The sequence below is a fragment of the Felis catus genome, chromosome B4, assembly GCF_018350175.1.
Source record: "Felis catus isolate Fca126 chromosome B4, F.catus_Fca126_mat1.0, whole genome shotgun sequence".
Lineage (NCBI taxonomy): Eukaryota > Metazoa > Chordata > Mammalia > Carnivora > Felidae > Felis > Felis catus.
Window position 1 is genome coordinate 110,724,956 of NC_058374.1, and position 27,682 is coordinate 110,752,637.

At 37.8% G+C, this 27,682-nt stretch overlaps 1 protein-coding gene and 1 long non-coding RNA gene across 9 annotated transcripts in view; one reads left to right on the forward strand and one right to left on the reverse strand.

Annotated features, from left to right (window-relative positions):
* KITLG (KIT ligand) overlaps positions 1-27,682 on the reverse strand; it is a 100,507-nt gene that overhangs the window by 7,209 nt on the left and 65,616 nt on the right. For 6 of the 7 annotated variants that reach the window (XM_045060759.1, XM_045060758.1, XM_045060757.1 and 3 more), the window contains 6 exon segments: positions 18,831-19,001; positions 16,533-16,692; positions 15,717-15,800; positions 6,787-6,896; positions 5,763-5,830; positions 4,755-4,831 (listed from right to left, as the gene is read on the reverse strand). In XM_045060759.1, coding sequence (XP_044916694.1) covers positions 4,792-4,831; positions 5,763-5,830; positions 6,787-6,896; positions 15,717-15,800; positions 16,533-16,692; positions 18,831-19,001 — 633 coding nt within the window. In that variant the 3' untranslated portion in view covers positions 4,755-4,791. 7 annotated transcript variants of the gene reach the window in all.
* The window catches only part of LOC123386671, a 31,376-nt gene continuing 10,113 nt past the window's right edge, over positions 6,420-27,682 (forward strand). Inside the window, exons 1-2 of one of the 2 annotated variants that reach the window (XR_006600933.1) lie at positions 6,420-8,337; positions 27,057-27,172. This is a non-coding gene — a long non-coding RNA (uncharacterized LOC123386671). Of the gene's footprint in view, positions 8,338-16,690; positions 18,468-27,056; positions 27,173-27,682 lie in introns of those variants that run through there. The other variant, XR_006600932.1, reaches the window with a different exon arrangement.

Below are 27,682 nucleotides of genomic sequence, written 5' to 3' on the forward strand. Positions count from 1 at the left end.
TGCAGGGCTCAAACCCATGACCCATGAGATCATGACCTGAAATGAAATCAAGAGTCAGATGCCCAACTGACTGAGCCACCCAAGACCTCCCAAAATTACTTTCAACACTTACCATGCTGGGGTGTCTCAATAACACTGACAAATAGGTGTCTACAAACTCATGTTATTTACTGTCAACCAAACAGGGCCTTCTCAGTGATGCAGTCCTTCTTCCAAGGTCTCAATTAAAATTCTTTGTAGATGACTCCCAAACCCCAAATCTGTTACCTCCAGCCCTGACTGTTCTTTGAATTTCCAGTCTAAGACATTTGCCCCCATCAATATTTATTAACTCCTTCTCTTATTTCCTTTTAATGGCACCGCCATCTGGTTAGTCTCATAGGCTCCAAATTATCCTTGAGTACTACCTGTGATGTCAAGCCTCACATTCCATCAGTAACTAGAATGTGTTGATTATTTCACTGCATATCTCCAAACAGATCCATGCTTTCCTATTTCCATGGCCCTCACCCCAGTTTACGTCATCATTCTCTCACATCTGTTTGGAAGATTGGCCTCCTAGGTGGACTGCCTGACTCCAGTTCACTGCTTCCATTCATCCGGCCACACCAACATTTCATTACTTTCATAATACTCGGTTTTGACTGTATTACTCACATCTTTTTGAAGCCCTCCCTTAGCTCCTTACATTACTCAATAGAGTACGCGTCCTGTATTTGTAATTTTTCAAACTGATGCCCACATCCTTGCTTCTCAGCATTTCAGCCCTTCATGTGTGACCTCCCACTGTAGTCCAACTGTACAAATGGACTCTTGAACACTTTCTCTGTACTTTTGGCCTCTCTTAGTTTATACCAATTGCAGTGTCTGGATTTCCCCTTCCCTATTGCTATTAAAATGTTACCAGTCATCCAAGATCTAGCTCAGTATAAATGCCACCTCCATCACCTACATGATGAAGCCTTTCTCCTATTGCTAGTGATTTCTTTCTCCTTTCAGATAAAGCAACTGTTTATGGGTGTGCATACTACAGTTCTAAGAGGTCTATCCATACATATCACCATCTATATCTCTGAGTCAAGGACACATCCTGTACAACCATAATCAGTGCCTTTGATCTCTTATTGCATTTTCCTTGTAAGCTCCTTTCATTGTTTTAACTTTGCAAACTTCTAGTTTGCTTTTAAAAATAGGTTATTATGCATGTGTCTTACTTCCTTTGGTAGGCTATAAGCAATTTAAGGACACAAGTAGGCTATATTAAGCTTTGCATCCAACAATGTATCTACTAGAGTGAGTTGAAATCACATTTGTGGGAAGAATTAAGAGTGAAATTTTCCTATAATATACTCTTTTCTTTCTTTCTCAAACTGCTACACATAAGCTAATAAATGAAAAATTCTTGTGGAATGCCACTTATGAATACTTGGCATCAGCTAGTCAACTAAGTCGATTTTAAACTGTTTATATAGATTAGTATATTTTCTCTTAGCACCGGTTTCTTTTGTTTCTAGTTCATTACCTTATATTCCATGTTATTTCCTTGTTTTCAAAATATCAAACCTTTCCTCTTTTCATTTTCCAATTACAGGTTATTTCATTTGAAGAACTAATTATTCCATTTTTTGTTCTAGTATTCCAATATGTCTTCATTTTTTTTTTTAGCTGGTGAAACTTCCACTTGAGGGAGAAATCCTTGCAATAAATCTGAGTCATTCCCTGTAATTTCCCCTTCCTTGTTAACCAAGAAAATGACTATAATCCAAATCATATCTAATATTTAAAATTATAACAACAACTGCATATTACATTTCTATCTTGGTACTTTTTACTGCGGCTTTCTTATTTCTCAGCAAATTTCCTCTTACTGCATCCTATTCTGCTCTCCCAAACCTTTTCCTTCACCACAATCCTCTCCCCAAATTACAAAGTTCTTCATCAGGCCTTAAACCTTTGTTGGTATAGGGACAAGCAAAAGGCTTTTACTCTACACAGTGGGTACTCAGTAAATGGTAACAAATGATACCTACATATTCATACTTTGGAGTCTGCAGATTCATGATGAAACCTGGCTCTTTTGTCTTTCTTTTTCCTATCTTTTCCAGGTCTATTTTTGTTTTTATTTTCATAAATTTTATTCTCATATTATTACAATTTTCTGAGATTCTCATCTTCTCCATTTGTCCTCCAACAAATATTTATTCATTACTGTATGCACAAAGTAGATGTTATAGAGTTTGGTGGGATTCCAAAATGAAACTCAGAAACAAACCTTGCCCTGTAAGAGCTTATGGTTTAGCAGTGGACACAAAATAACTATAAAAGTGTGAAGTCCTATTAATGTGTTAATATCACATGAGTATTACATGTCATATGACATAGGATTAGAAGGCTATAAATTTGGGAAGTCAGCTTTTTGGAGGTGGTAGTATCTGAGTCTTGGAGAGATTTGCACACCTGATGAGTGAGATATTTATGAAGGAGAATGCCAGTTCATTCCTTATCCATTTCACATTGACTACTCAATAATGTGTGAGGAGTTTATTTCTAAATGATCCAGAGCTTCTTTTTAAACCTAATGTGATTGAATGTATACATGAATAACATTTTACATTTTAAGAAAAACAGTCATTTCTCATGCCTATATTTCCCCTTTGGACGCTTTACTTTCCTATTGACCCAAATCAATAAGTTAAATACACACGCACACACACGCGCGCGCGCGCACACACACACACACACACACACACACACACCTACATGATAAAAATAAATCCTACTTCATCTTCTTAAAGATTTTTAAAAAATTATTTTATTGAGGTGCGAGCACTTAATGTGAGATCTATCCTCTTACCACATATTTAAGTACACAATGTAGCATTGTTAACTAGGGGCATAATGTTTTATAGCAGGTCTCTACAATTTACTCATCTTGCACATAAAAAACCCTGCTTCAGAAGAACTATCTTCCTTACCAGTGGTTAAACTTTCATTCAGGATTTATTCACTCTGTCATTCAACAAGTATTTGGTTTGAGTCTACAACACATAGGCAACAAGCTGAGTTGCTATGAGGAGATACAGCAAAACAGGCTCAATTCCTATCCCTGAATGTTCCCTGACTAGCAGACATATGCAGAAATTGCTTGACCATGGTTGTTTTCAAATGCCATTTTTTTCCCTCCTAAACAGGTGCCCTGGGTTTTCCCATCATAATCCATTCTCCAAACGTCATAGGGCAAATACCACAATTAAAAACCACATGATTAAAGACCTGTGTGCCAAAACAGGATCCCAGCAATGCAATCCAAAACCAACCAGGACATTACTTGAGCCTTTAAGACTCAATTAACTATTTTATGTGTGGTTTCTGGATGTCTAGCTTAAGGGAACTGAAATGGCAGACAGGAAAGCAACAGTCAGGCTCATGTTGGGGTTGAAGGGCAGAGGAATTATTTTTCTTGGAAAGCTAGGATTTCAACTTGGAGAGTACTGCTCCAGAAAATAAAAAGTATTGAATGAAAGGTCTATTCATTAACATTATTTGACAGAAAACATGACCTTAGAGAGGAGGTAAGATCGTGAGCAGGGGGGAAATAAAGTGCTATTTATGGTTTGGATATGGTGATCCAGAGCACGATTAAAGGCTGAAATGAAGTCTGTGTAATAGCAGGGTTAAAACGTTAGAGAAATATGCGACGTTGTTATTGTATCATCTTATTTGGGACTGTTGGAAAACGTTTTCCAACTATCACAGTGAGCTCCTGGAGAAGGCAAAAAGCTCTCTGGAGAGAAGTCTCAATCTGGGACAGAAATGAAACTGGAAGGACAGTGATCTACAAAGAAAAGGCGAAGCTCACCACAGACCATGTATCTCATAAACCCGGAGAGTGGGTGATCTTCTGACCATGAGGGAGGGCAGGGAAAGAACTGAAGACTCAGGAGGATGAGAGGACATTCATACACCACTGTGATCAATGTGTCGAGATCCAGTGGCCGTAACAAAACTAACAGCCTGTTAGCACAAGTAGAAATGAGAAGGGCAGAACTGACGTTGGCTCAGGTGGGTGCCATTCAGGGTGCCCTCCCCCGTGCCCTCCCCCTCCCCCACACTAATCCAGGGTCTGCCACTCAGCAGCTGTGAAAGTAGACAGGAGAGGAGGTATGAACATCAGGTATCTGTTTCTGGTGTAGGTTTACTGCATCCTGGCTCTGGACAGTCATGGGGCAGGTGGCCCTTTACCTTGACAACTTTCTTCTCCTGATTTACAAGCTATTTTGATCATTTATCCTTTTCCTTAAGATAGCAAGGAAAGATTTGTGGCATGCACTTGTTTACAGCATCTAACAAATGAGTTGCTTTTTTCTATTACATTATGGTAGTCACGCCTAACTGAAATTAGTCTTATTTTTACTTCCTCTATTAATATTATCTTATTTTAGTCCTAATTTGTTCTATTCCCCTTGGTTAACTTATTTTCTGGCCTCAAAAATAGTAAACACTTGACTGTTAATTTTTTGTATCCCTTCCACACAGGATGAATCCAGTAATCAGAACGACTAATCACTGTTTGCCTTTCAAAATGTAAGAACACACATGACTGCATTGTGCACATCTAATTCATTGTAACAGCTTCAGTTACCACACCAACATCAGTTTAATAGTCAACTTAATAAATTTTGTTTCTAAATTTTGGCATCTAAGATTCTGTAGGGTTCTTGTTTAATCTTTCAGTTTAAATTCTAAAAACTTACCAAGGCACAAAAGTAACAGTGTTGATATAAGCCACAATTACACCTCTTGAAACTCTCTCTCTTTTTCTTGCAGCATACTGAAAAACAACAAGAAAAATGCTTATTTGCTTTTGGACAGAGATTCTGAGGTACACCATGATCTGGGCATTGTAAAAGGTAGGTTTTTTTTTTTTTTTCTGTAAATACAGTAACAAAAGATGGCAAAACTGAGTGGAAAGTTTATCTTCATCAGTAATTCTAAAGGGAAGAAGGAAGACCTCAACACAGTCTTCCCCAAGTTGTTTAAAAAAGTTCTCTCTCTCGCATATGCAAATACACATACTAAACATGCCTATCTGTATTTCATAGGTGTATCTGTATATACGAAGGCATGATACGAGAGAAAGTAACATGCCAAATGAAAACTATAAACAGGGGGTAAATCAAGGTACTAGTGCTGTAGCAATATGGGGTAAGGGAAGGCAAATACATGAAGTATGCAAGAGAAAAGTCACTCTCTATCCTGACTAGGAAGTAACCTTATGAACCAGGGTTGGAGGTGGAGTTTAGAAGGGCGAAGGGGAAGATTCTGCCGCAGCTCAGCCAAGACATCATAAAGGGGTGGATGAAGAGGATGATGATTTCCAAAGTGCTAAGAGACAGACAGAGGAATGAGCATGTCCTGGTTGCTAGTGTGGAGATGGAGATTATGCACAAGTGTGCCTCCAGAGCCCCCATGACAGGCAGTTTAAGCAAGATTCTGCTGAGTACAGAAATAGAGCTGAGACAGCCACTACTGATACCTTAAGAGGAGTCACGAAGACGACGTGAAGGTATATTCTATAGGGAAGCAGAGATGTAGGACTGAAGCAAGTGTGAGAGGTAGGAAGTGTGGATAAAGACTGCAGATACGCATTGGGAGCTACCACTGAGAGCAAACAACTTGTTAAAAGATGTATAAGCACGTGCAGGGCAAGTGAAATGGCAATGTGAAGCCTACTTATGCACATATTTAGCAAAACAAAATACCTTATCTCATTATCCTCTTCGTTAATCTGTATATTTTCAACTGTCCTTGTGAGATTCGGTTGTTTCTTCTGGGAAAAGAACAAGGACATAGATTGTAGAAACATCAACGGACAGTGTAATATTCAAGAGGTAAATGGTCTCTACTTTGATCTTTATGTCAATAACTCCAACATCAGGGTTTTGTTTCCCAGCATGTAGCATGTAAAATATTTCTACAATAAAAAGTTATGAAAAATGCACCGTATTAGCGACTTAACATTTTCAGGGTGCTGGAGGTGAAAAAGCAACGAAGAAACAGAAAGATTTAAATGATAATCAAATTCAAAAGACATTTCAAAAAGTTGAATCGTAATGATTTAGCACATTTTAAAATCTGAGACAGGTTTCTGTAAGAAGAGAACAAAAGAAGAAAAATCCAAAATAGCAGATAATACAAATGACATTTCTGTTTGGCTTTAAGTGCATCATATGTTTTTCAGTCTATTTCTTCCTTTTTACATTTAGTTCAAGCTATTAAAACCAGTTATCATTTCTTAGGTGTACATTTAAAAACAATTTTTTTTTAACATTTCTTTATTCTTGGGAGAGAGAGAGGGAGGGAGGGAGGGAGGGAGGGAGGGGCAGAGAGGCAGAGTGTGAACGGGGGAGGAGCAGAAAGACAGAGAGAGGGACACAGAATCCTAAGCAGGCTCCAGGCTCTGAGCTGTCAGTACAGAGTCCGACTCGGGGCTCGAACTCAAGGGCCATGAGATCACGACCTGAGCCAAAGTCGGACGTTTTACCGACTGGGCCACACAGGAGCCCTTTAGATGTACATTTTCAGATAGAGGGGTTTTCTCCAAAGCATGATAAGGAATGAGGGCAAAGCCTTAAGATTTAGATTTTATTGAGACTAAATTAAGGTAGGATCTTTTCTCAGAAAAGGGGTAGCTTGTTAATCATTTATGTAAATGTAGTATGAGCAAATAAACATCTGAAGTTCAGGAAGTTTTGATCAAGAAATAAAAAGAGTAGCAACCCTTACCTTCCAGTAGAAGGCTCCAAAAGCAAATCCGATTACAAGAGAAAAGCACGCTGGTAATGCCATGACTGCCCATTGTATGCTGGAGTCTTCTATGGGATTTGTGGCCTTCCCTGTAAGGAAAACAGTACAGTGGTGAACATGGCATATCCATGCTAGAGGTTTGCTCTCATGCTGTGTGTGGTTGGCCCCACCTGTTGCCATAACGTACTCTTGACCTATCTCTGTTTGGAATATTTGGAAAACTGGTTTTTCTGCTGAGCGTTGTTTTGGGACAGCAATACAAGTCCGTGTCGTCTCCAAAATACGTACGAGGAAAAAGAAAAGAAAACCCACAGAAGGTTATCTGACTTGGTTAATGTTGACACATATGGACCACAGACGACATTTTCGGAAAAATTATTTATACTATCAAGGAAATCTAAAACCTTTTCACTTTTTCACTCGTGACATCTTGCCAAGAAATTTTAGAGGACGTGTTGCATTCTGGATCAAGGTCGGTATGCATTATGCTGTTTGGCCTGCTGCATATATTAAGTGATTAAATATACTTTGTGGTTAGGGTCCTTTTAGGTACCTCACCCTCAGAGTCATGGCATTGCCTCACCACATCTCCGGTATCCATTTACTGCACGCCAGAGAATGCCCAACACGGTGCTAAGGACTAAAGGTTTAATTTTTCAGACTTACATTGGAAAGCCCCAGAGTACCAAACACTAAGAATGGTTGAAAGAACCAGTGTCCTCTCATTGCTTACTCTAAATAAAGTAACAGTGTGAGAGAGAAAATGTGTGAGATTAAATTGGATCTCCTCAGCTTTGATCCTACTTGGCAGAATGATCGATGAATTAAACAAAACACATCTCCCACAAGGGTCTCTTCTCCTGTATCTCCTTACAAGGAACAGCTTAGCTGTTAGGACACACATGCCAACTGGTAAGAGTCAAACCTGAAAAGGTTTTATGCATTTTCAGCAATTATAAGAACAAAATGTAAACTAATCCAAGGTAAAGTGACCATTTGGGGCTATAATATTGCACAAGATCTGGGTTACTGTGTCAGCCTAAGGTCACCTATTTAACATATTAAGTACCTAAAGTATATAATGTAAGAGAACCAAACCACTGTTACATATATAAACATTTATAAGGAGAAAATGAACTTACAGATTTAACCTGAGAGGCAAGAAACAAATGCTATCTACTGCAGGGAGAACAGGAATTGCCCATTTCCCCACCATTTGTAAACTGGGAGCAGGAAGTTCAATTCTAGGATTCCTGATTCCAAAGGCTCTAATAGGAAGTTTGTGTGTGTGTGTGTGTGTGTGTGTGTGTGTGTGTGTGTGTGTTAAGGGGAGGGTTAGTGAGTCATGGGTACCCCTTACACATAAGGAACAGGGAGACTATCTGGATAGGGAAGTGGGGTCATCCATCCTGAATCACTTCCTTAAGACTCAACTACTGTATCTTCTGGCCCACCCCCCATCCTACAGCCCCATGGGAAAGAAGTTTCAGGAGTTTTAAAGTGGAGTTCAACATGGATTCTTTCAGCAAAGTAAGCCAGAGTTACAAAATGCGATTTGGTAGAATTGAAGTAGTACTACTGTCATTATGATAATATAGCTATTTTAAGGGTTACAGAAGATTATGTGTGCTAGTCTGGGATTTGACTACCATTTATAAAAGAGTTTTCTCTCAGAAAATGGATTCAGAGTTATAAGCAATTTTTGCCATTTTAGGCATTTTAATAGCACTGTCTGTAAATAACTTGGCTATTTGTGGTTGCATTCCAGTAACAAGTTTGATTTCTCCCAGGGGGCCACTCTGCTACGGCCCACAGTGTCTATTGGGACTGCTGTGTAGTTATGACAGATTTGACCAGGTGACGTCCTGGAGGGATCCCCTAATGAAGGTATCCAGAGAGAACAGAGGAAGCTTCTGATGTTTTTGTCCCCCGACTCCAATGGAAAACTAATGAGCCAGGATGGTGCTATGGAAAATTCCATTACATATGTTTGGATAGCCAGATGCCCTGCAATCAAGGCAGCCAAACACCCTGTTTTTCCCCTTCTTTCAAAAAGCCAAATCTTGAATTGAGCCATTCAGACCACAGGAAGGACCAGGCCCACTACAGCAACAAGCAGAAGCAGGCTACTAGAGAAAGAGGCATTCTGGGATTCCCCACTCACAATCTTTCTCAGGTAGGATGGCCCCTAAAGAAGGTGTTCCAAACAAAGCCATGCTGGAGGAGAGATCTAATTAAAGAGAACTCACCTCATGCTTCCAGAGTATTGTGACTTTTTAACCATTTTAAAAGTCCTTCCCCTCCCTGCTCCTGGACTTTGGCCCCAAAGTCTTAGCATCTAAGACATAGAAGTAATCCACTTGCCAGAGGGAGGGGCCTGGTAAAGACCAGGAGGAGAAAGGGACCAGGAGAACTGAGAGCTTCACCTCCTTAAGGGGTCAATGTTACCTTGCTTTTGTTATTTCTCATTAATGCAAAGAGCTTAATAGCCAGCCTTTGGTTCTCTACACTGATACTGCCATCCCTCTTGCAGAGAAAGAAAAAGGATGTTGTAAGAAAAGGCTTGTTCACACCTTCATAGCTTGGCGCCCAAGAATTTCTATTGCTGCTATCTATGTGGGATCAATGAGATTTGAACTGTCTGCCTCAAGGCCCATATGGTGGGTGTCTGGGGTCAAAGCCCAAGCTAGTAACAAGGCTTTGCTTTTAGTAAAGATTGTCCCAGAAAACTTGTGAGGTAAGGGGGCTCATCTGGACAGGATTTGAGTAATCCCAAATCCCTGGGTTGTTGTTATAATGGTTCTCTCGTTATTATGAAAAGGGTCCATTGTCCAAAATTTATGGGAACTGATTTGTTTGGTTTGACTTATAATACACAACATCTGTTCAAACACAAGACACAAAAAACTGCGCTACAATTTTGCTGAACTACTATTTCGAATGATTCTGCTTATGGGCATCACCATGTCTGTGAACATGGATCTCTTGGTGCTTAGAAAACCTGTAGCTCAGTGTCCCTCCATGATTCAGATTCAAAGCTCACTGTAGGCTTGCCACATTTACTGACCCACAGGCTTGGTGTACCTGACAATTCTAACAATTAATGATGAACACATACATAAGGCATTGTGAGAAATAAGCCCACTGGCCCAATCAAAGGAGGGACACAGAGACTCGGAGCACAGTGAAGTGAGGCTTTAATCAACGTTCTTGCAAGATTGGGTGTCTGAGGGACAGGCACACTCAGGGAAGTTGCGGCAAACCATTTTTTTCCTAGCATGCAAGTCCTTCCTCTGGTTCCTCATTGGCTGAGTAATAGAGGTTACTGCCTGGGACACAGACAATGCCTATGGCCCATGTCAAGCAGAAAGCAGTCTGACTGGAACAAATGTACATTCCCTGAGGTGACACAGAGACTTTCAGTCCCTCCTCCCTTTGCTCTTGGGCACATGCTCATTGCAAAGCCTGAAAAACAGAGAGGGTAAGAAGAACCAGGAAGTGAAATGTCTAAGGGTTTGGGTCTCCATTGTGTGTGTGTGTGTGGGTTCGTACTTATTTCAATAGGTTGTAAACCTGTTAACTAGATAGCACAGCTTTTTAAAAAAAATTTTTTTTTAATGTTTATTTATTTTTGAGAGAGACAGAGACAGAATGAGAGTGGGTTAGGGAGAGAGAGAGAGAGGGAGACACAGAATCTGAAGCAGGCTCCAGGCTCTGAGCTGTCAGCACAGAGCCTGATGCGAGGCTCGAACTCATGAGCTGTGAGATCAAGACTTGAGCCACCTAGGCACCCCATACATAGATAGCACAGCTTTTATTTGGTGCTTCTGAAAATACTGCCCTTACTTCTCACAGGCAAGGCTCCAAGTTCATGTGTCTTAACACATTTAAAACTCACAGAAACCTTCTGAAGGAGGTATTATTATCCTTCATTTGACTGGCAAGTCTAGAGAAATTAAGTAACTCACCCAAGGTCACACAGTTATCCAAGGGCTAATGCTGGGATATAAGCCCAGGAGGTCTGACTCAAAGACTCTCTTTTTAGAAGATGTATAAGGTAATGTCAAAGTAAGAATTTCTTCCAATATTCTTCTGAAATACTGTCTGCAAGGATCTTAAACATCCTTTTAGCTTGGTATATAAAGTTAATTACTTTTACTGTGAAAACCCAATTCCTTTTGGGTAACTTGAACACTTTTATAAGGGAGAATCATGGGATAATACAAGATACGAGAGGACACTCATATCTCAGGACTCCTTCATAGACTTTGGTCTTCCGGCTAGCATGGCCACTTTTTGATTCTTATCCGGAAAACTGGTGTGATCACTTCAAATTTCTCTGGCCATATTCCCCCCAGAAGTCTTACCTCCTTTATGCTACAACTAAAAATGTTTACATACTTCTATTATGATACATATTGTAATCCATACATGGTATATATGATAAAATACTATGAGTATTTTATTTATGTATGTGTCTTTTAGAAAGATGTAAGCTCCACAAGAGCTCATCTTTGTGCATGGCTATCTAAGTGCTATATTGATGAGTGACATCTGACAGCAGCAAATTATGCAAGATTCATATTTTTTACAAAAAAGAAAAAAGAAAAAGCAAAACAAAGAAAAAAGAACACTGACCATTCATTTTGTAATTTAAAAAATACCTTCAGACTCAGAGGCACAGGACTGAATATGTGTTTTATATTCAGTTGTTTTTTGAGGTAAGTAGAAAAGACTTTTGTTTCCAACCATGATAATAGCAGATTAGCCCTCCCAACCTAAATAGTTATTATCATAGACAGATTATAGGCGGCAGTTACTTTCATACATTAGCCAACAGATAGCACAAGAATGTATTCCCTAAGAGAGTAAAAACACACATGGTGAGTCCCACGATTGTCTTCATCTTCTAGCTAGGAGGTATGGAAGATAGAGCCCAAGGAAAGTTCAACGGTCTCACTTGAGATAGGGTATCAGAGACTGAAGTTCAGGGATGCAGTGGCCACAGTTTGTGGGGCAGGTTTATTTGTGGGAAAGGAGCGGGGCTGAAAAGAAATCTCTGGAGGAATCTCCTTAAGTCACCAGTTAAGAAATAAGCTGTACATGGACAGAAAGAGACTTCACAAAACCTGGCAATAAACAACACCTGGGAAGCTATGACCTTGGCATTCAGAGACAAAGGAGCTCTGACAAGCAAGAATGGAGAGATTTTCTAAGCACTCAATATCTCAGAAATTTCACGCCTTAGAAATAAGGCTACTCTCCCTCTTTCCTCCATGAAAGCTTAAAAACAAGACTGACAAGGAAAATAGTCTGCCAGTAACTGAACTGCCTACCTGAACAAAACTCAAAAGTCTCGAAAGGAATGAAACAAAATCTGCTTTCTCAAAAACATAGTATCCATAATATCCAGCATATATTCAAAAAATTACTAGTTATTTAAAGGGAAATGTGACCCATAATCAGGAGAAAAAAGCAGTCAATATACAATAACCCTGAGATGACCTACATGGTGAGATTAGGAGACAAGAACTTTTAGAGCTTTATTAACTACAGTTGGCACTTGAACAATGTGGGGGTAGGGGCACGACCCCCTTGCACAGTTGAAATCTATATATAACTTTTGACTCCCCCAAAACTTCACTACTAATAGCCTGCTAACTGGAAGCTTACCAATAACAAACAATCAATTAACATATACTTTGTATATCTATCCTGTATTCTCACAATAAAGTAATCCAGAGAAAAAATATTAAGAAAATCATGAGAAAATACATTTATAGTTCTGTAAAAAATCCATGTATAAGTGGACCCATGTCGTTCAACCCCATCTTGTTCCATGGTTCCAGGGGCCAAAAAAGAAAATATTATCATAATGAATATGCAGAATGCAAATCTCAGCAGGAAAATAAGAATCAAATGGAAATTCTAGAATGCAAAATACAGACTTAGGAATGAAAAAAATGCACTAGATCCAAACCCAAAGAATGTACAGCACCAAGAGTGAACCCTATGTAAAATATGCACTTCCAATGATTATGATGTGTCCACGTAAGTTCATCAGTTGTAACAAAGGTACCTCGGGGGGGGGGGAGGGGGATGCTGATAATAGGAGAGGCTGCACATGTGTGGGGGCAGGGAGGGTATGGGAAATCTCTGTACCTTCTCCTCAATTTTGTATGAATCATAAACTGCTATAAAAAAATTAAAAATAGCAAAAAATAAAAATGTACTGGATGAAAAGTTTAGCAGATTACAAATGGCAGAAGAGTCAGGGAACTTGAAAACAGGTAAGTAGAAATTACATTTTGATGAATAGAGAAAAGAGATCGGGGCAAGGGAAAACAATGAACAAAACCTCTAACATCTGAGATAATATTAAACTACCTAATATATGTGTTATTGGCATGTGTGTGATTAAATATACTATGTAGCCTAAAAGATATTTCTCCTATTTTTTTCTTGGTGCTACAATATTAACTAAGTAGAACATTTCAAGTTAAGATATATATTGTAACTCCTAAAACAACCACAAAATAATAAATTTTAAATTTTATTGAAAACAAAATAATAAAAAAAATTAACCCAAAATCAACCCGGAAAGGAGAAATAAAGAAATGAGGCAAATAGGAAACAAAATGGTAGACCCAAATCCAACCATATGTTGATATGATGATGATAATAATAGTAATAATAATATAATAACTGTATTAAATATTGTTGGATTAAACACTCCAATTAAAAGTCAAAGACTCACTAAAATAGCAAGGCCCAACTATATACTGTCTACCAGAGATGTACGTTAAAAATAAAGACAATAGATTGGAAAGAAAAAAATATACCATGAAAAAAGTAAGGATAAGAAAAACTGGCTCTACTAATGCAGATAAAATACACTTCAAGACAGAATACTAGCAGAGGTAATGAGGAATATTTCAGTAACAATATAAAGGTCTGTTAATCAGGAAACCCATAATAATAATCAATATATAACCACCTAATAATACAGCTTCAAAATATATGAAGTGAAAAACTCATAACCAAAAGGACAAATGGCCAAATCCACAATCTTAAGATTTTTAATACCCCTCAGTAATTGATAAAAAAATTAGACAAAAAAATGTAATAAAGATATTGAAGATCTGAACACTATAACCATTTTGATCAAATTTGAGAATGCTACACTCCATATTTGAATGATACACATAAAATAAGTCTCAATAAATTTTGAAAGATTACAGTGTATGTTTTCTGACAACAGAATTTAGAAACCAGTAAGGTACCCAGAAGAACCACATGTTTAGACATCAAGCAACCCATTTTAATATTACCCATTAATCAAAGAATAAATCACATGGATAATTAAAAAATATTTTTGAGGAAATGATGGAAACACAATATATCGAAGTATATGGGATGCAACTAAAGTTGTTTACAAGAAAACTTATACCTTTAAGTGCTTATATTAGAAAATTAGAATGGTTTAAAAATCAATGATTAAATTTTTCTACTTGAAGAAACCTAGAAGTTAGCTGAACAAACTCAACCCCAAGTAAAATGAAATAAGAAAGATTAGAAATCAATGAAATAGGGGCGCCTGGGTGGCTCAGTCGGTGGAGCATCTGACTTCGGCACAGGTCATGATCTCATGGTTCATGGGTTCGAGCCCCGCATCAGGCTCTGTGCTGACAGCTCAGCCTGGAGCTTGCTTCGGATTCTGTGTCTCCCTCTCTCTCTGTCCCTCCCCCACTCGTGCTCTCTCTCTCAAAAATAAACATTAAAAAAATTTTAAAAAATGACATAAGAAGCTAAAAGTTGCATCTTTGAAAAGATTAATAAAATTGGTAGTAGATCTTAACCCATGTAGTCCATTCTTAAAACTTTTCAGATCTGATGTGTTATGTAATTCAAAATTTCAGATTTTACAAAGTTCTGTCTTACAAATATTGTATATAATATCCTCATTGAGGTCTGGGTAGCACACTGTAATCAAACACAGTATTTCTGTAGTGAAATCAAGAAATATTCACTTTTGGAAGGAAAAATACTATATATAAATAGCCTTATCACGGGTCAGGTCCAGTTTTGGTGGCCAAAATTCCTAAACAAACGGATTTTAGAAGTTTTTAAAAATTTTCTGAATTGTAGATTTGTTATGGTGGATTGGTACTAAATTGATTACTCTTATTTACAGGTAGTTCTTCTATGTCCCTGATCATATGACAGTGCCCCATTACAAAGTTTTGAGGGATGATTTTCTTAGCTAAGATCACAGGATAAAGTTCTTCCTCCTACAGCTTCCATGAAACTAGAGGATCAGAATATTTAGTAAAACCCAATGATCTTTATAATGACCTTGACTGTATTTGAAAAGAGGACATTAGACTTGCACAAAATTGGGTTCTTGGTTAAAAGGAAAGAAATTTCAGGCAAAGCAGCATATTCTCCTCTAAAATAATTTTATAGTAAAATAAAATCATCAAATGTACAAACACACAATAGTAAATACTGTGAATAGTAAATATAAACAAAACTGAAAATATCCTTGGAATTCTATATAACCAACATTTGTACTTTCAATTTTTAAATTCCATTTTTGTCAGGCAAATTTCACATAAAAATATAAGTTGACAATGAATAAAGCTTAAAAGTATCTAAAATTAATTACATGCCTTATGTAAAATATTTTTAGAAGATTTTGACCCAATTCTCTAAAAGTTATTTCCAGTTATAGGGAAACCCACTTATACAAGCCTAATATTTAATTCTGAGGAAGACCATAACAGGAAGAACAGTAACAGAACAGTATTAATAGTAGTAATTGCAGAAATTTCCTTTAAAGCCCATGCAATACTCCTATAGATGCTAACTGGAGTCATGCATGCATTAAATCAGATATATGTACTTACTATTACTGCTACTGCTGTCATTCCTAAGGGAGCTGGCTGCAACAGGGGGTAACATAAATGGTTTTGTGACACTGACCCTGGAATCTAAATAGAAAGCAATAATGTGTCAGTGTTGCATGGCGATTTAATGAATTACAGAGTCCGCAAAAGCCTGAAGTGCAATACCAGAATATTTTCTAGGTCTGCTTCCCAAATCTTGATTATTAAGATCCTATTTATTTCATACTGAGTCCTGTTCTATTTTTATTAAATGCACCACAATCACATCATAGAACAAGGATTCATTGCTTACGTAGGTTAATAAGTATAAGTAACACAAATTGTTGGTAATTGGTCTTAAAAACAAAACAAAACAAAACAGAAAAAGCAATGAAATTAGATTTTGTAATACTGGGACCCAGTGGGAAAAAAAGTTCTTAATACAGAGTAACTACTGAAGATCAGAATTCATGACCCAGAGGCAGACCTTAAGGAAAAGATTTGAAAAGGGTACATTAAGAAGAGTGGAGGTGAAGAATAATATACTTGCACAATGCTAGCAAAGACCAGGTAAAAGATATGAGTGACTAATTCCTATATTGTTTACTCACACACAATTCTTATATTTGAAAATGAGGAGTGTTGCTGTGGCTTGAAAACCAACAAATTAACTGATCATTTCTTTCATGCCATTGATATAGGTCTTTGTATTACACATATACACATACATCTTTCTCTAGCTACACATATATTTGAGTCAGAAGTAGATTCTTACCTAAACATTCAAGATTCAAGCTTGCTTTTGACATTTAAATTAGAAATGCTTACATGTCTTACCTTTTTCAGGACTTAATGTTGAAGAAACCACACATTCACTAGTTTTAGATGCCACCATCTCCAAGTCCTTGAAGGCATCAATGGATCTATTAAAAATTCTAAAGAATTCTTCAGGAGTAAATAGCCTGGGTTCTGGGCTCTTAGATGATTTTTTTACATTCTAGAAGAATAAAAAAAAAGGATTGTGTTTTTCAGATAATTTACAGATTTAACTGATGTCAAGGTAATAGATTATAACTATGTCCTCCAAAGACTCAAGTAAAATTGATACTTTTAGACAACTGCTTTAACACACATAATTCAATTGGTACTGCAAGGTAGTGATCCCATCCAGTTAGGTCTGGGGCTCAACTCCAGATAAAAGGAATGGGGTGCTGGTGGGGATGAGTAAGGTGACTAGAAATGCTTTAAAATAATTATTCCTCAAAAAAAAAATACCCTTACATAACACATTCTCCAAATAGCCCAAAATTAACAATTCTGATGATACTAAATATTGCCAAGAATATGGAACAAAGGGGACCCATATACTGGTGGAATGATGTAAACTGGCACATTGGATATCCTCTGGTAAAGTAGGACGTGTGTCCATTTTGTAACCCAGCAATTCTACTTCTAGGTGAATACTCTAGTGAAGTTCTTGCACATATGCACCAGGAGACATATAAGAAAGTTCTTAGCAACAGTATTCTATAACCCTTACATCAAACAACAGAAGAGTGGTTTAATAAATATTGGTATATTGAATCAACTCTATAAGCAGGAAAAAAAACTGAGTTTCAGCTGTATGTATCAAAGTGAATATAAGTTATAAACAATGCTAAGTGAAAGAACCAAGTTATGAAAGAATAAAGAGTATGATTAATTTCTAGAAGTTCCCCAAGAAAGCAAACCAACACTATAGTTTAGGAATTTGTAAATGCATGATTACCTATAAAGAAAAGCAGGTAATAACAACACCTATGTAGCACTTGCTATATACCACTCTAAGTGCTTTATATAGATTAACTCAATCGTCAAAAAAATTGAGAAATACCAGCTGGGTTCTTGCCAAAGTGCCATGATTAGTAAGTGTACATTCTCCAGTGTTTGGGGTACTCTTCTCGACATCACCATTTACCTAGCACCTAACTCCATCTTTCAAGCTCCAATGGGAGCTTATTTCCTCCGTGACACTGTTCCTGATATGCCCTACTTTTGGGGTCCTTGACATTGTATCATTGCCCTCAGAACACTATTTGTACTAACAATATGAAAAGACCGTTAACTCTAAGAGGCTATAGATTTTAAGACACACTATTCAGAAATAGAAAGTAAAGCACAGAAGTGATGAAATACAGTGAGGAGGCTATTAGTATGGTAAGAACTCTGAGTTTGACACACAAATGGGACTGACATTGGGTCTTGAAGAGTGACTGGAAGATGGATGAGAAGGTAGTATTTGAGTTTTACAGTACAGAACCATGTTTAAAACCTTAGATTTAAGCATCTAGAAGGCCTGTAGGATAAACCCTGAACTGTAAACTCTATGCCAAAGCAGGCCTCCCAAGGCCTATCTTATTATAGATGAGGTGTTCTAAAATAAGAATAAGAAATATTTATTAGGATTTATTTTGCCAGACATGGTACTAAGGCATTAATCAGAAATCATCCAATGTCAATTCCGTGAGATGCATCCTGTCATTGTCCTCATTTTAGGCATAAAGAAAGTGAGCACAGAGAGGTTAAGTTCACAAAGCTAATTAGTGACAGAGTCAGGATTTGAACCCTAACACCTCATTTTTAATCTCTGTACTCTGCCTCTTCAATATACTTAGATCTGAAAACACTGCCATGACCACATTCTGAGGCTGGTGACAACGAATCATCAGATGCCCTGGACTGGAGATGTGAAAATGCACTTCATTGTTGTGACAGGATTACTATGGATAAAAGGTTAAGTAAGAGTGTTCATTATAGGTAATTTTCCATTTAAAGATAAATGAACATTTGTAACCTAATAGGTAGGTTAGAAGGACTTCACTCCCTTCTGAAATAAAGGTGTTTTTTTCTTACGTTGAGGTGTGAATAAATTTTATTTTTATGTTAAGTAACAACATTTAAGCCTTAATGTAGATTTCAGCATTGCAGGGTAACTACAAACACCTATTCACTGTGCTCATCTGAAAATAATTTTTAATTAAAAGTCTTTAAATTAAAAACTTCACAAATAGAGACAACCCCACTCTTGCCACTGCCAAAGGGCATAGGTTTTGGAGAAAAGTAGTAAAAAAGGAATCCCAGGGAATACAAAGTTACCTCAGATGAGTGTCCTTCCACGCACTCCACAAGGTCATCCACTATTTTCACAAGTTTGTCTATGATAGAATAATTACTCAAGCCTTCAGAAATATTCGAAAACTTGTCCAGAAGATCAGTCAAACTGACTGACAACTGTTCCACCATCACGCTTATCCAACAATGACTAGGCTGAAAGAAATTGAAAGAAAGGAAGATAAAATCTCTATGGTCAGTCACCCCTCAAAGACATCAATGTTTTAGTCACTGCTGGATAAAGAATTTCCTTGTATCAGAACAGGTCAGATGTTTTGTTTACCTCAGATTTAACATCGGTTTCAAAATTTGCAAATTAATAAAGATCAGAGCCAATATTGATGATGAACAATATTGCTCTCGTATGGAAGTAAACTAAGACAGAGCCAAGTCTTACCCTTGACAAGGTTTACTCACTGTTCTTAGAAAAGCTTTAGCACAGAGGGAGTTAAAAAAAAAATGTAGGAGAGAGCCCTAGCCTTCAAGGAACGTGCAGTCTTTTGGTGAACTGAAATAATAAGCAATGAATTAAAAATAGCCTGTTTTTCCAAACTGCTTGATAGATTTCAAGGTTTCTCTACACATAAATTCATGTGGGTCTTTAAAAATCAAACAACAATCATGGCAGGAATGTGGTCTGAGAGAGAAGCACTTTTGCCTTAGCAGCAGGACCAGCCACATAATTTGTGGGTCCAAGGACAAAATGAAAATACATTTATTGTTCAAAAAGTTGTTCAAAGCTGACTAATTACAAGATGGTGACAGTAAAGCATTAAACCAAGCACAGAGTCCTGCCCATGACGCTAGCCCTGCCCATTGGTTAGAAGCTCAAATCTTAAGAGTCAGGTATAACTGAGTTTGTTTTGGGCTGAGAAACTCCAGACAAGCCACGTCAATTCTCTGAACCTCTCTTGGATGGGAATGGGAATAATGGAACAAGGTAGTTATGGGGAGATAATGTACATAATTTGTAAGTTTTATGAAGGCAGTATTTTTTTTTATAAAAGCTTGTTCCCCATGGTGTCCCTATGGCCTAGAACTGTGCCTGGCATGTGAAAGTTGCTCAGAAATTATTTGCTGAACAGATGCATGAGTGAAGAAAAAATACATGAGAAAAAAATTACTCTCTCAGGGATCTATCCTTTATGTAAAGAGCCAGATAATATGTTAGACTTGGCATGCTAAGAGGCAAAAATAAAGGATATTATGTAGGTACATATATAGAGAGAAAGAAAATTTCTACAAAACTTTTATTACAGAAAATATAATTGAATATAATTTCTTTTGCATAATAACCAAATTTAATCTTTTTTAGTACAGGTCTACCAATAAAATTAATGGAATTCTTTATTTTGGGTCAGCATTTGGTGTGGTTGGGCCTCACAGCATTCTCTATTATCAAACAGACCACAAATGTCCATCTGTAAAAACTAATCTCAGTTAGCTGGCCATATAAAACCAGGTGCAGACTGGATCTGACCTACAGGGCATAGTTTCCCAACCTTGGCTATGAATGGTTCTGGGCCAGTAGAGGTTTAGATTATTAGGAAAAACCTCCTTGATACATTAAAATGGATTTCAGGATTTTTTAAATTATTGCAGCGTTACTTAAAATAATTACTTAAGTTCATATATATTCTGTATTTTAATGTTATGTTTTCTCACAAGGATCTTTTAAGTAGAAGCTGTGATTTTTTCCTTTAATCTGCTAAAATGTAACAAGTGAGGGAAAAAAGATTGGGAATGGCTACAATTGCCATAGCTTATGTGATCCTAAATTATTTAAAGTAACTTCTGCTGTAATAAATATATTATAATCACAGGGAGTAACTGATGCCACGTAAAATGAATCAAACCACTAAACCCGATTTCTACCAGCAGAATATCTCTAAGGGAAGGCCAAGTAATTTATCCTAAATTAGGATATTTGGGGGCCATCTATTCATTTAACAGAACAGTTTTAATTAATAGAACACAGCTAAAAAGGAGACTGGTTTATCTACAGAATGGTAAGCCCCAATTCCTGGAAGCACTAAATGACATTCAAAACTTTCAGGAGTGTTGGCTCTGGCTTCAGAAAAGTAGAATAAACAAACCCCCAAATGGGAATTAGTTCAATTAGGCCATTTCACTCAACTCATCAACCAAGTTCTCAAAGACTATGTGTTTCCAAAGAATGTTCAGAATGGATTCTTTGTTTTGTTTACTCAGAGCTTATCCCAAGCACATGCAAGTTCACATTCACATCATTCACACGTCTTTTTCCAAGATGTCAGTCTTTCCTACGGGGCTTAATCACTCTCCAAGTCTCCCACCATTTAGGCAGTGATAATTCCCTTTTAGATAGCCAGCCCTATCAGCAAGGGGCAGATTTCCTAGGATACAGGACACAGCATATCCTGGAAATACTGTTTGAAGGGTATTTATAGGGCAGGGAAGCCTTCCCCAATTAGTTCATTCTGTTGTAATTGTGCAAATTTTACTGTGGCAAGAAGATTTTAGGTGTTGGGTCTCTTCAAACTCTGTCATTATTCCGCTTTATAAATATTCTTGCCTATCCTTCCCCTCAGATCTTCTGATGTGGAAGAACCAAAATCAAGTTCCCTTAATCTGAAATCAGGTATTCATTCAGTTTCTGCAATCTTTGCCTTAAGTGAGCAGGTTTTTTCTTTTTTGTGGTTAAAGTAGAAAAAAAAATTTGTTTATAGGTTTCTTATATTTAAACCAGGGAACTCTGGGGGTGCTTATTGCTACCACTTCTGTTTATCTCTATTTTCAGCTGAACTCTAGGTTTGCATTCTGCATTCAAGTTCTCATTTAGCTATGACAACTCCCTCATGGCCACCCACGTTCTGTCCACATACCTAATCAACAGCTGAGGCAATCAACTTTTTCCAGGAAAATCCTCAAGCCTAAACTTGTAATTTCTTACAGTGAAATCATGGCAATCCAACAATCTAATCTTAGCCAAATCTGCCCCTTTAACATGAATTCATCGATAGCCAATATGAAATTTCTGTACTACACTGCTAAAAAACACATCTCTAAACATCTTATAAGTTGTATTTCATTCATTATTCATTCTTGCAATAATTTTCTTGGAAAAAACTGTACAATTCAGAGTTCTATCTTTTCATTAATTTGTTCAAAGAGTTACATGTTAGGATTTTAGGATTCTTGGACTTATTTTATTTAAAAAAAAAATTCTTAATGTTTATTTTTGAGAGAGAGAGAGAGTGAGACAGAGTGTGAGTGGGGGAGGGCCTGAGAGAGGGAGACACAGAATTGGAAGCAAGCTCCAGGCTCTGAGCTATCAGCACAGAGCCCAATATGGGGCTCAAACCACAAACCACGAGCCGTGAGAACATGACCTGAGCCGAAGTCGGACACCTAACTGACTGAGCCACCCAGGCACCCCAGGATTCTTGGACTTATTAAAGATAGATTTGAGGTTAAAAAAATATATATCAAATATCAGCCAGTTTTGACCTGTCTCCCTGCAAAAAAGAAAACCAGTTTTGACTATATCATCAAGAAGTTTCATATTTTCTTTTTAATTAAATATAGTCAATGATTTGAAAAAGAGAACAAAATACAGTAAGCTAATACTTCATTTGTGAGATGACAGACCTGGTTTTTTTTTTTTTTTTTTTTGACTGATTCCAAGATTATGATTAGGAAATGGATGATTTAAGGCTATGGGGTTCCCAAATGTAATCTTTTCCTTTGCCTTAGTAACAGGCATTATTGTCACACTTTCTTAGCCTTCAGAGACAATTTTAAGCTCAAACAGTTCCATATAAATATTAACTCACAACATGCATCAGAAGAATGTAAGATATAAATAATGTTCTCTATTTTACTAACAGAAGAATGTGAAGAATTAGGAAAGTTGATAAAGCCACAGAGGAGTTCAATGAAGTGATGTAAAAAGTACCTTTCAAATTCTTAAAGTACATATACCTTAATGTTCGACTCACCTATATACATACAAAAAGAAATACAATCCTTGCTTTGAAAGGGAAAATCTAGGGGCGCCTGGGTGGCTCAGTCAGTTAAGTGATTGACTTCGGCTCAGGTCATGATCTCACAGTTCATGGGTTTGAGCCCCGCAAGGAGCTTTGTGCTGACAGCTCTGAGCCTGGAGCCTGCTTCAGATTCTGTGTCTCCCTCTCTCTCTGCCCCTCCCCCACTTGTAGTCCGCCTCTATCAAAAGAAAAAAAATTAAAAAAGTAATAAATAAAATAAAAATGAAAGGGAAAATCTATCTGGGTTTTCCTTAACTCCATACTCTCAATTTCTTATCTTCTTTCTTGGTAGCTTCCATCTTACATTTTCTGGGTTAATTACAGCAACTCTGGATAAAACCACTGGAAAGATATGCTTCCAATTCCTATATAACACATATCGTTCTAGAATGCTAAGTTAGTCAATGATGATGCATCAACATCCTTAACAGGCTACCATGCCCCTACCCTTGAAGATTTGCTTAAAAACTGTGAACCTCCTGTAAGTGATTTTTTTTTTAAGTTTAAAGTGTGTGAGCTGGGGAGAGGGGCAGAGGAAGGGAGGGACAGGGAGAGGGAGAGAGGGGGGTAGAGAGAGAGAAAAGTCCTAAGCAGGCTCCATGCTCAGCACGGAGCCAGATGTGGGGCTCCATCCCACAACTCTGGGATCACAATAGTAGGTGAAATCAAGAGTGGGGTGCTCAACCGAGCCATCTGGGTACCCCTAAGGGATTTTAAAGTTTATAGCATCATAACTAAGTTAATGATTTAACTAAATGATTAAATGAAAGATATAAAAACTATTAAAAGCATTCTAAACATAACTAGGAACACTACTGCTTCTAAAGATCAATAATGAAAAAATCCACGCACATTCTAAAACCACACATATTTAAAATACATAATATATAAATATATGAAATAGATAACATATGATATGTGATATAACACCTCTGCAATCCCAGAACTGATACATTTGAGACCCTGGCTGAAACTGTGTGTTTTAAAAACATCCTAGTGGGTGCCTGTGTGGCTCAGTCGGTTGAGCATCCGACTTGGGCTGAGGTCATGATCTCACCGTTCACGAGTTGAGCCCCACATAGGGCTTTCTGCTGTCAGCACAGAGCCTGCTTCAGATCCCGTTCCCCACCCTCTCTCTGCCCCTTCCCAACTTGCAGATGAGCTCTCTCTCAAAAATAAACATTAAAAAAATAAAAATTGAAAAGACAAACATCCTGGGGACTTAGTCTGCCATACTTTCTCTTCTCTGTCCTATGCTTCATTCAAGGAATTGTTCTGCTTTATTAGCTGAAAGAACTTGACACATTATTCTGCATCAATCTTGGATGCAGAGGGAGTCTCTAAGAGCAGTCACCATTAGCTTTATAGAATCAGAAGGTGAAAGTGGACACAATGTACTGTAAATTTCTTCATGCAAGCACTTGGCGCTTCTTTCCATTTGGTAGCTATTTGAAGACAGATACCTGTGTGCTTCCTTACTGGATCTAAGGTTGGTATCTGCGTTGTGAGAGTTCCTGACAAAGGAGCTGGGGTAATGTATCTGTTAGAGATTCTTACAGAGAAACAGCACTGGCTCATAACCATGAGCCCTCTGAGGAATATTCACAAGAAGCATGCACTCAGTCTTCTATTCCAACTAATCTAATTACTAGCATTACCGCCCACTTAGATTGTTTTTGTTTTCTTTTCTTTAATGTGTGTGTGCCAGTATTAGAGGTATGAATGCCCAAGGCACAAAGCATTCCTTTGTTTCCTCTCCTGTTTCCAGCATTTCCCTTCTGAGAAATCAAAAGAACCTAGAGCCACGCCATTAGAATCACAATAGTTTGGATCTGGAAGGAATACCGAAGACCACCTGGTCCAGCCCCATAATTTCACAGATGGGAATGCCAAGACCTAGAGCAATGACGTGATTTGTCCAAGGTTGTACAATAAATTTAAAACAGAAACATTACAAAACCGAGACTCCCAAGCACTCACTTAGTTCTTTTGTCAGTGGTACAAAGCACATACAGCTGCAGCATTTCTTCTGCCAGGTTGTCTATGAGTCTTGTGGTCTCACATCTAGACCAGACTATACTGGCCCTTGGACTCAATTAAGAGATCTCTTGGGAATGGAAATGGTTCCGTCTCATTTCAATGAATTCAGAATCTACTGATGAAAATAAATTTCTCCGAGCCAACGGTCACAACCAAACAGCAAATGCCAATTGCCTTTAGTGGCCTTTCTTTATCCTCCTTCTGGTATTTAGTCTTAAAGGCTAGAGAACTGACACTCCCCTGCTACTCACAAACATTCCACAGCAGGCAAATTTCAAACATTTCTATAAAAGCACTTTGCAAAAGCAGTGTGTGCTCGCATTAGTAGTGTGGAATCTCTAAAATCTTAACTCCCTTTTGGAGGAGCCGGGTTTTGTCAGGATTTATTTTGGTCTTCTCCCTAAACAATTTGGGTCTTCGGTATTTACTTTAGGCATCTAACTTTGCATTTTCTTGCTTGAATTAAAGTGATGTAGAAACTTTAACCTGATTAAGATGGTAATCAGCCCACATACGATAAATACGTGTTGTTTCCCATGGCCTATAAATGGTCCCTGAGCCAGACACAAAATAGCACAGTGAGGAAGGAACAGCACAGAGAGGTGAGGGCAGAAAGGATGAACTACAGGTTCGGTGTTTAGTCTTAACTGTTAACACACTTTGTGATTTCAGTCAAGTCACTCCATCTATTCAGAGCTTCAATTTCTCCATAGACTAAAGGGGTCATAAAATACAGGAGCTATTAGCCACCTGTGGCTACTGATCGCTCAAAATGTGGCTAGTATAAAGCACTAACATTTTATTTTACTTACTTTTAATTTGTTTACATTTAAAAATCAATACTTGATTCAATGACTGAAAAACTTTTAAGTATATTTAGAAAATCTTAGGTTTGTGAATCTGCACTTTCAACTGTAAACTTTATGAAAATCTAAACATGGAGTAAATATTTCTGATGAAAATTTAACATCTGCACTGAAATGTGCTGTAGGTATGAAATACACTGTGGATTTTGAATAACATGAAAAAATGTAAAATTCCATTAATTTATACTGATAGGGTAAAATGATATTTTGGATATATCGTAGTAAGAGAGAGAGAGAGAGAGAGAGAGAGAGAGAGAGAGAGAGAGAGAGAGAGAGAGAGAGAGAGAGAAGCCCAAGTAGGCTCCACACTCAGCCCGGAACCCCATGAGGGGCTCCATACCACGACCTTGGGATCATGACCTGAGCTGAAATCAAGACTCAGACGCTCGACTGAGCCATCCAGGTGCCCCACGCCCCCCCCCCCCTTTAACTTTTTAAAATGTGGCTACTGAACAATTTTTAAGATTATATATATAGCTTTCATCATGTTTCTACTAGACAGCAGTGGTCTAGATATTCTGAACAGCATCTTAACATAATCACTAAAGATGGACCCTGCCTGTAGTTTAAGTACACAAAAGAGCCACTTAAAAATAGTTTTGGGGGGCGCCTGGGTGGCTCAGTCAGTTAAGCGGCTGACTTTGGCTCAGGTCGTGATCTCGCGGTCGGTGAGTTCGAGCCCCACGTCGGGCTCTGTGCTGACAGCTCAGAGCCTGAAGCCTGTTTCAGATTCTGGGTCTCCCTCTCTCTGACCCTCCCCCGTTCATGCTCTGTCTCTGTCTCAAAAATAAACAAACATTAAAAAAAAAATAGTTTTAGGATGCCTGGGTGGCTCCAGAGTCAGCTGAGCCTGCTTAAGATTCTTTCTCCCTCCCCCTCTCCCTTACTTATGTGCTCTCTCTAAAAATAAATAAAAATAAATTTAAAAAAAGACAATCTTCTTAGAATTAGTATTTAATGTTATGTTTTATTCATTTGACTAACATTTTATACCTATTCTTTTTAAATAAATACTTATTCTATGGGAGATAGACGTAGATAACTACAGTGTCTGCTTGGCTGATTTCAACTATTTCTACAGGAAGTACTTCTAACCATAGGGTTGCCCCTCAGGAATCATACTCACAACTAGTGAAGTTGCTCTGTGGCCATAACTGATTGGACAACTGGCTGGAGTCCCTTCATGAAGCCTGGCTGCATCCTTGTCCTTTAACTTGGAATGCTACCCTTCAGTATCCTTATAACCGGAACTTTTTCTTTCTTTCTTTCCTCTTTAGAATTAAGTTTGAATTCATTACTGTTAGTGAGAACCAAAGAACTCTAAACAAATGAAGATGGACCTTTCAAGATTTGGAAATCAAGACATTTTTTTGCCACAGTTAAATGCTAACTGGTAAGCAGTTTCTGAGTAACTACTATCTGAGTAACTACTAAATATAAAGGAGTGAAAGATTTGATCCCTAATCATTAGACAAATAAATACAGTAAAAAGAGAAAACATAAGAAAATAATAATGATAGCATCTGACGATGTATAGATCTTATATGTTGGGCTTTTCCTATCTTATTTCTCACAACACTTTGAGATAAATATATAACACATACAATTTTAAATAGCTAGGTGAGAAATAATATGATCAGGTACCCAAAATGAGTTGTTTCTGGACAAGTTCTATAAAAATTCAGAGATGATGCACTAAAAGGTAAAGTCTACAGATCAGACACCATCTTGGTATTCCTGACCACTGCATCCCCCGAGGCAAGCAGAGTAGGGGTGAAGCCAGTTTTACTGGATGATGCAGGGAAGAGAGCATGGAACAGTAGGAACTAGCCCTGGTGAGAAAGGTAGATCTCACCCTGATCTTGGACAAGAGGCCATGGAGAAGATACTTTTAGCTGCGAGA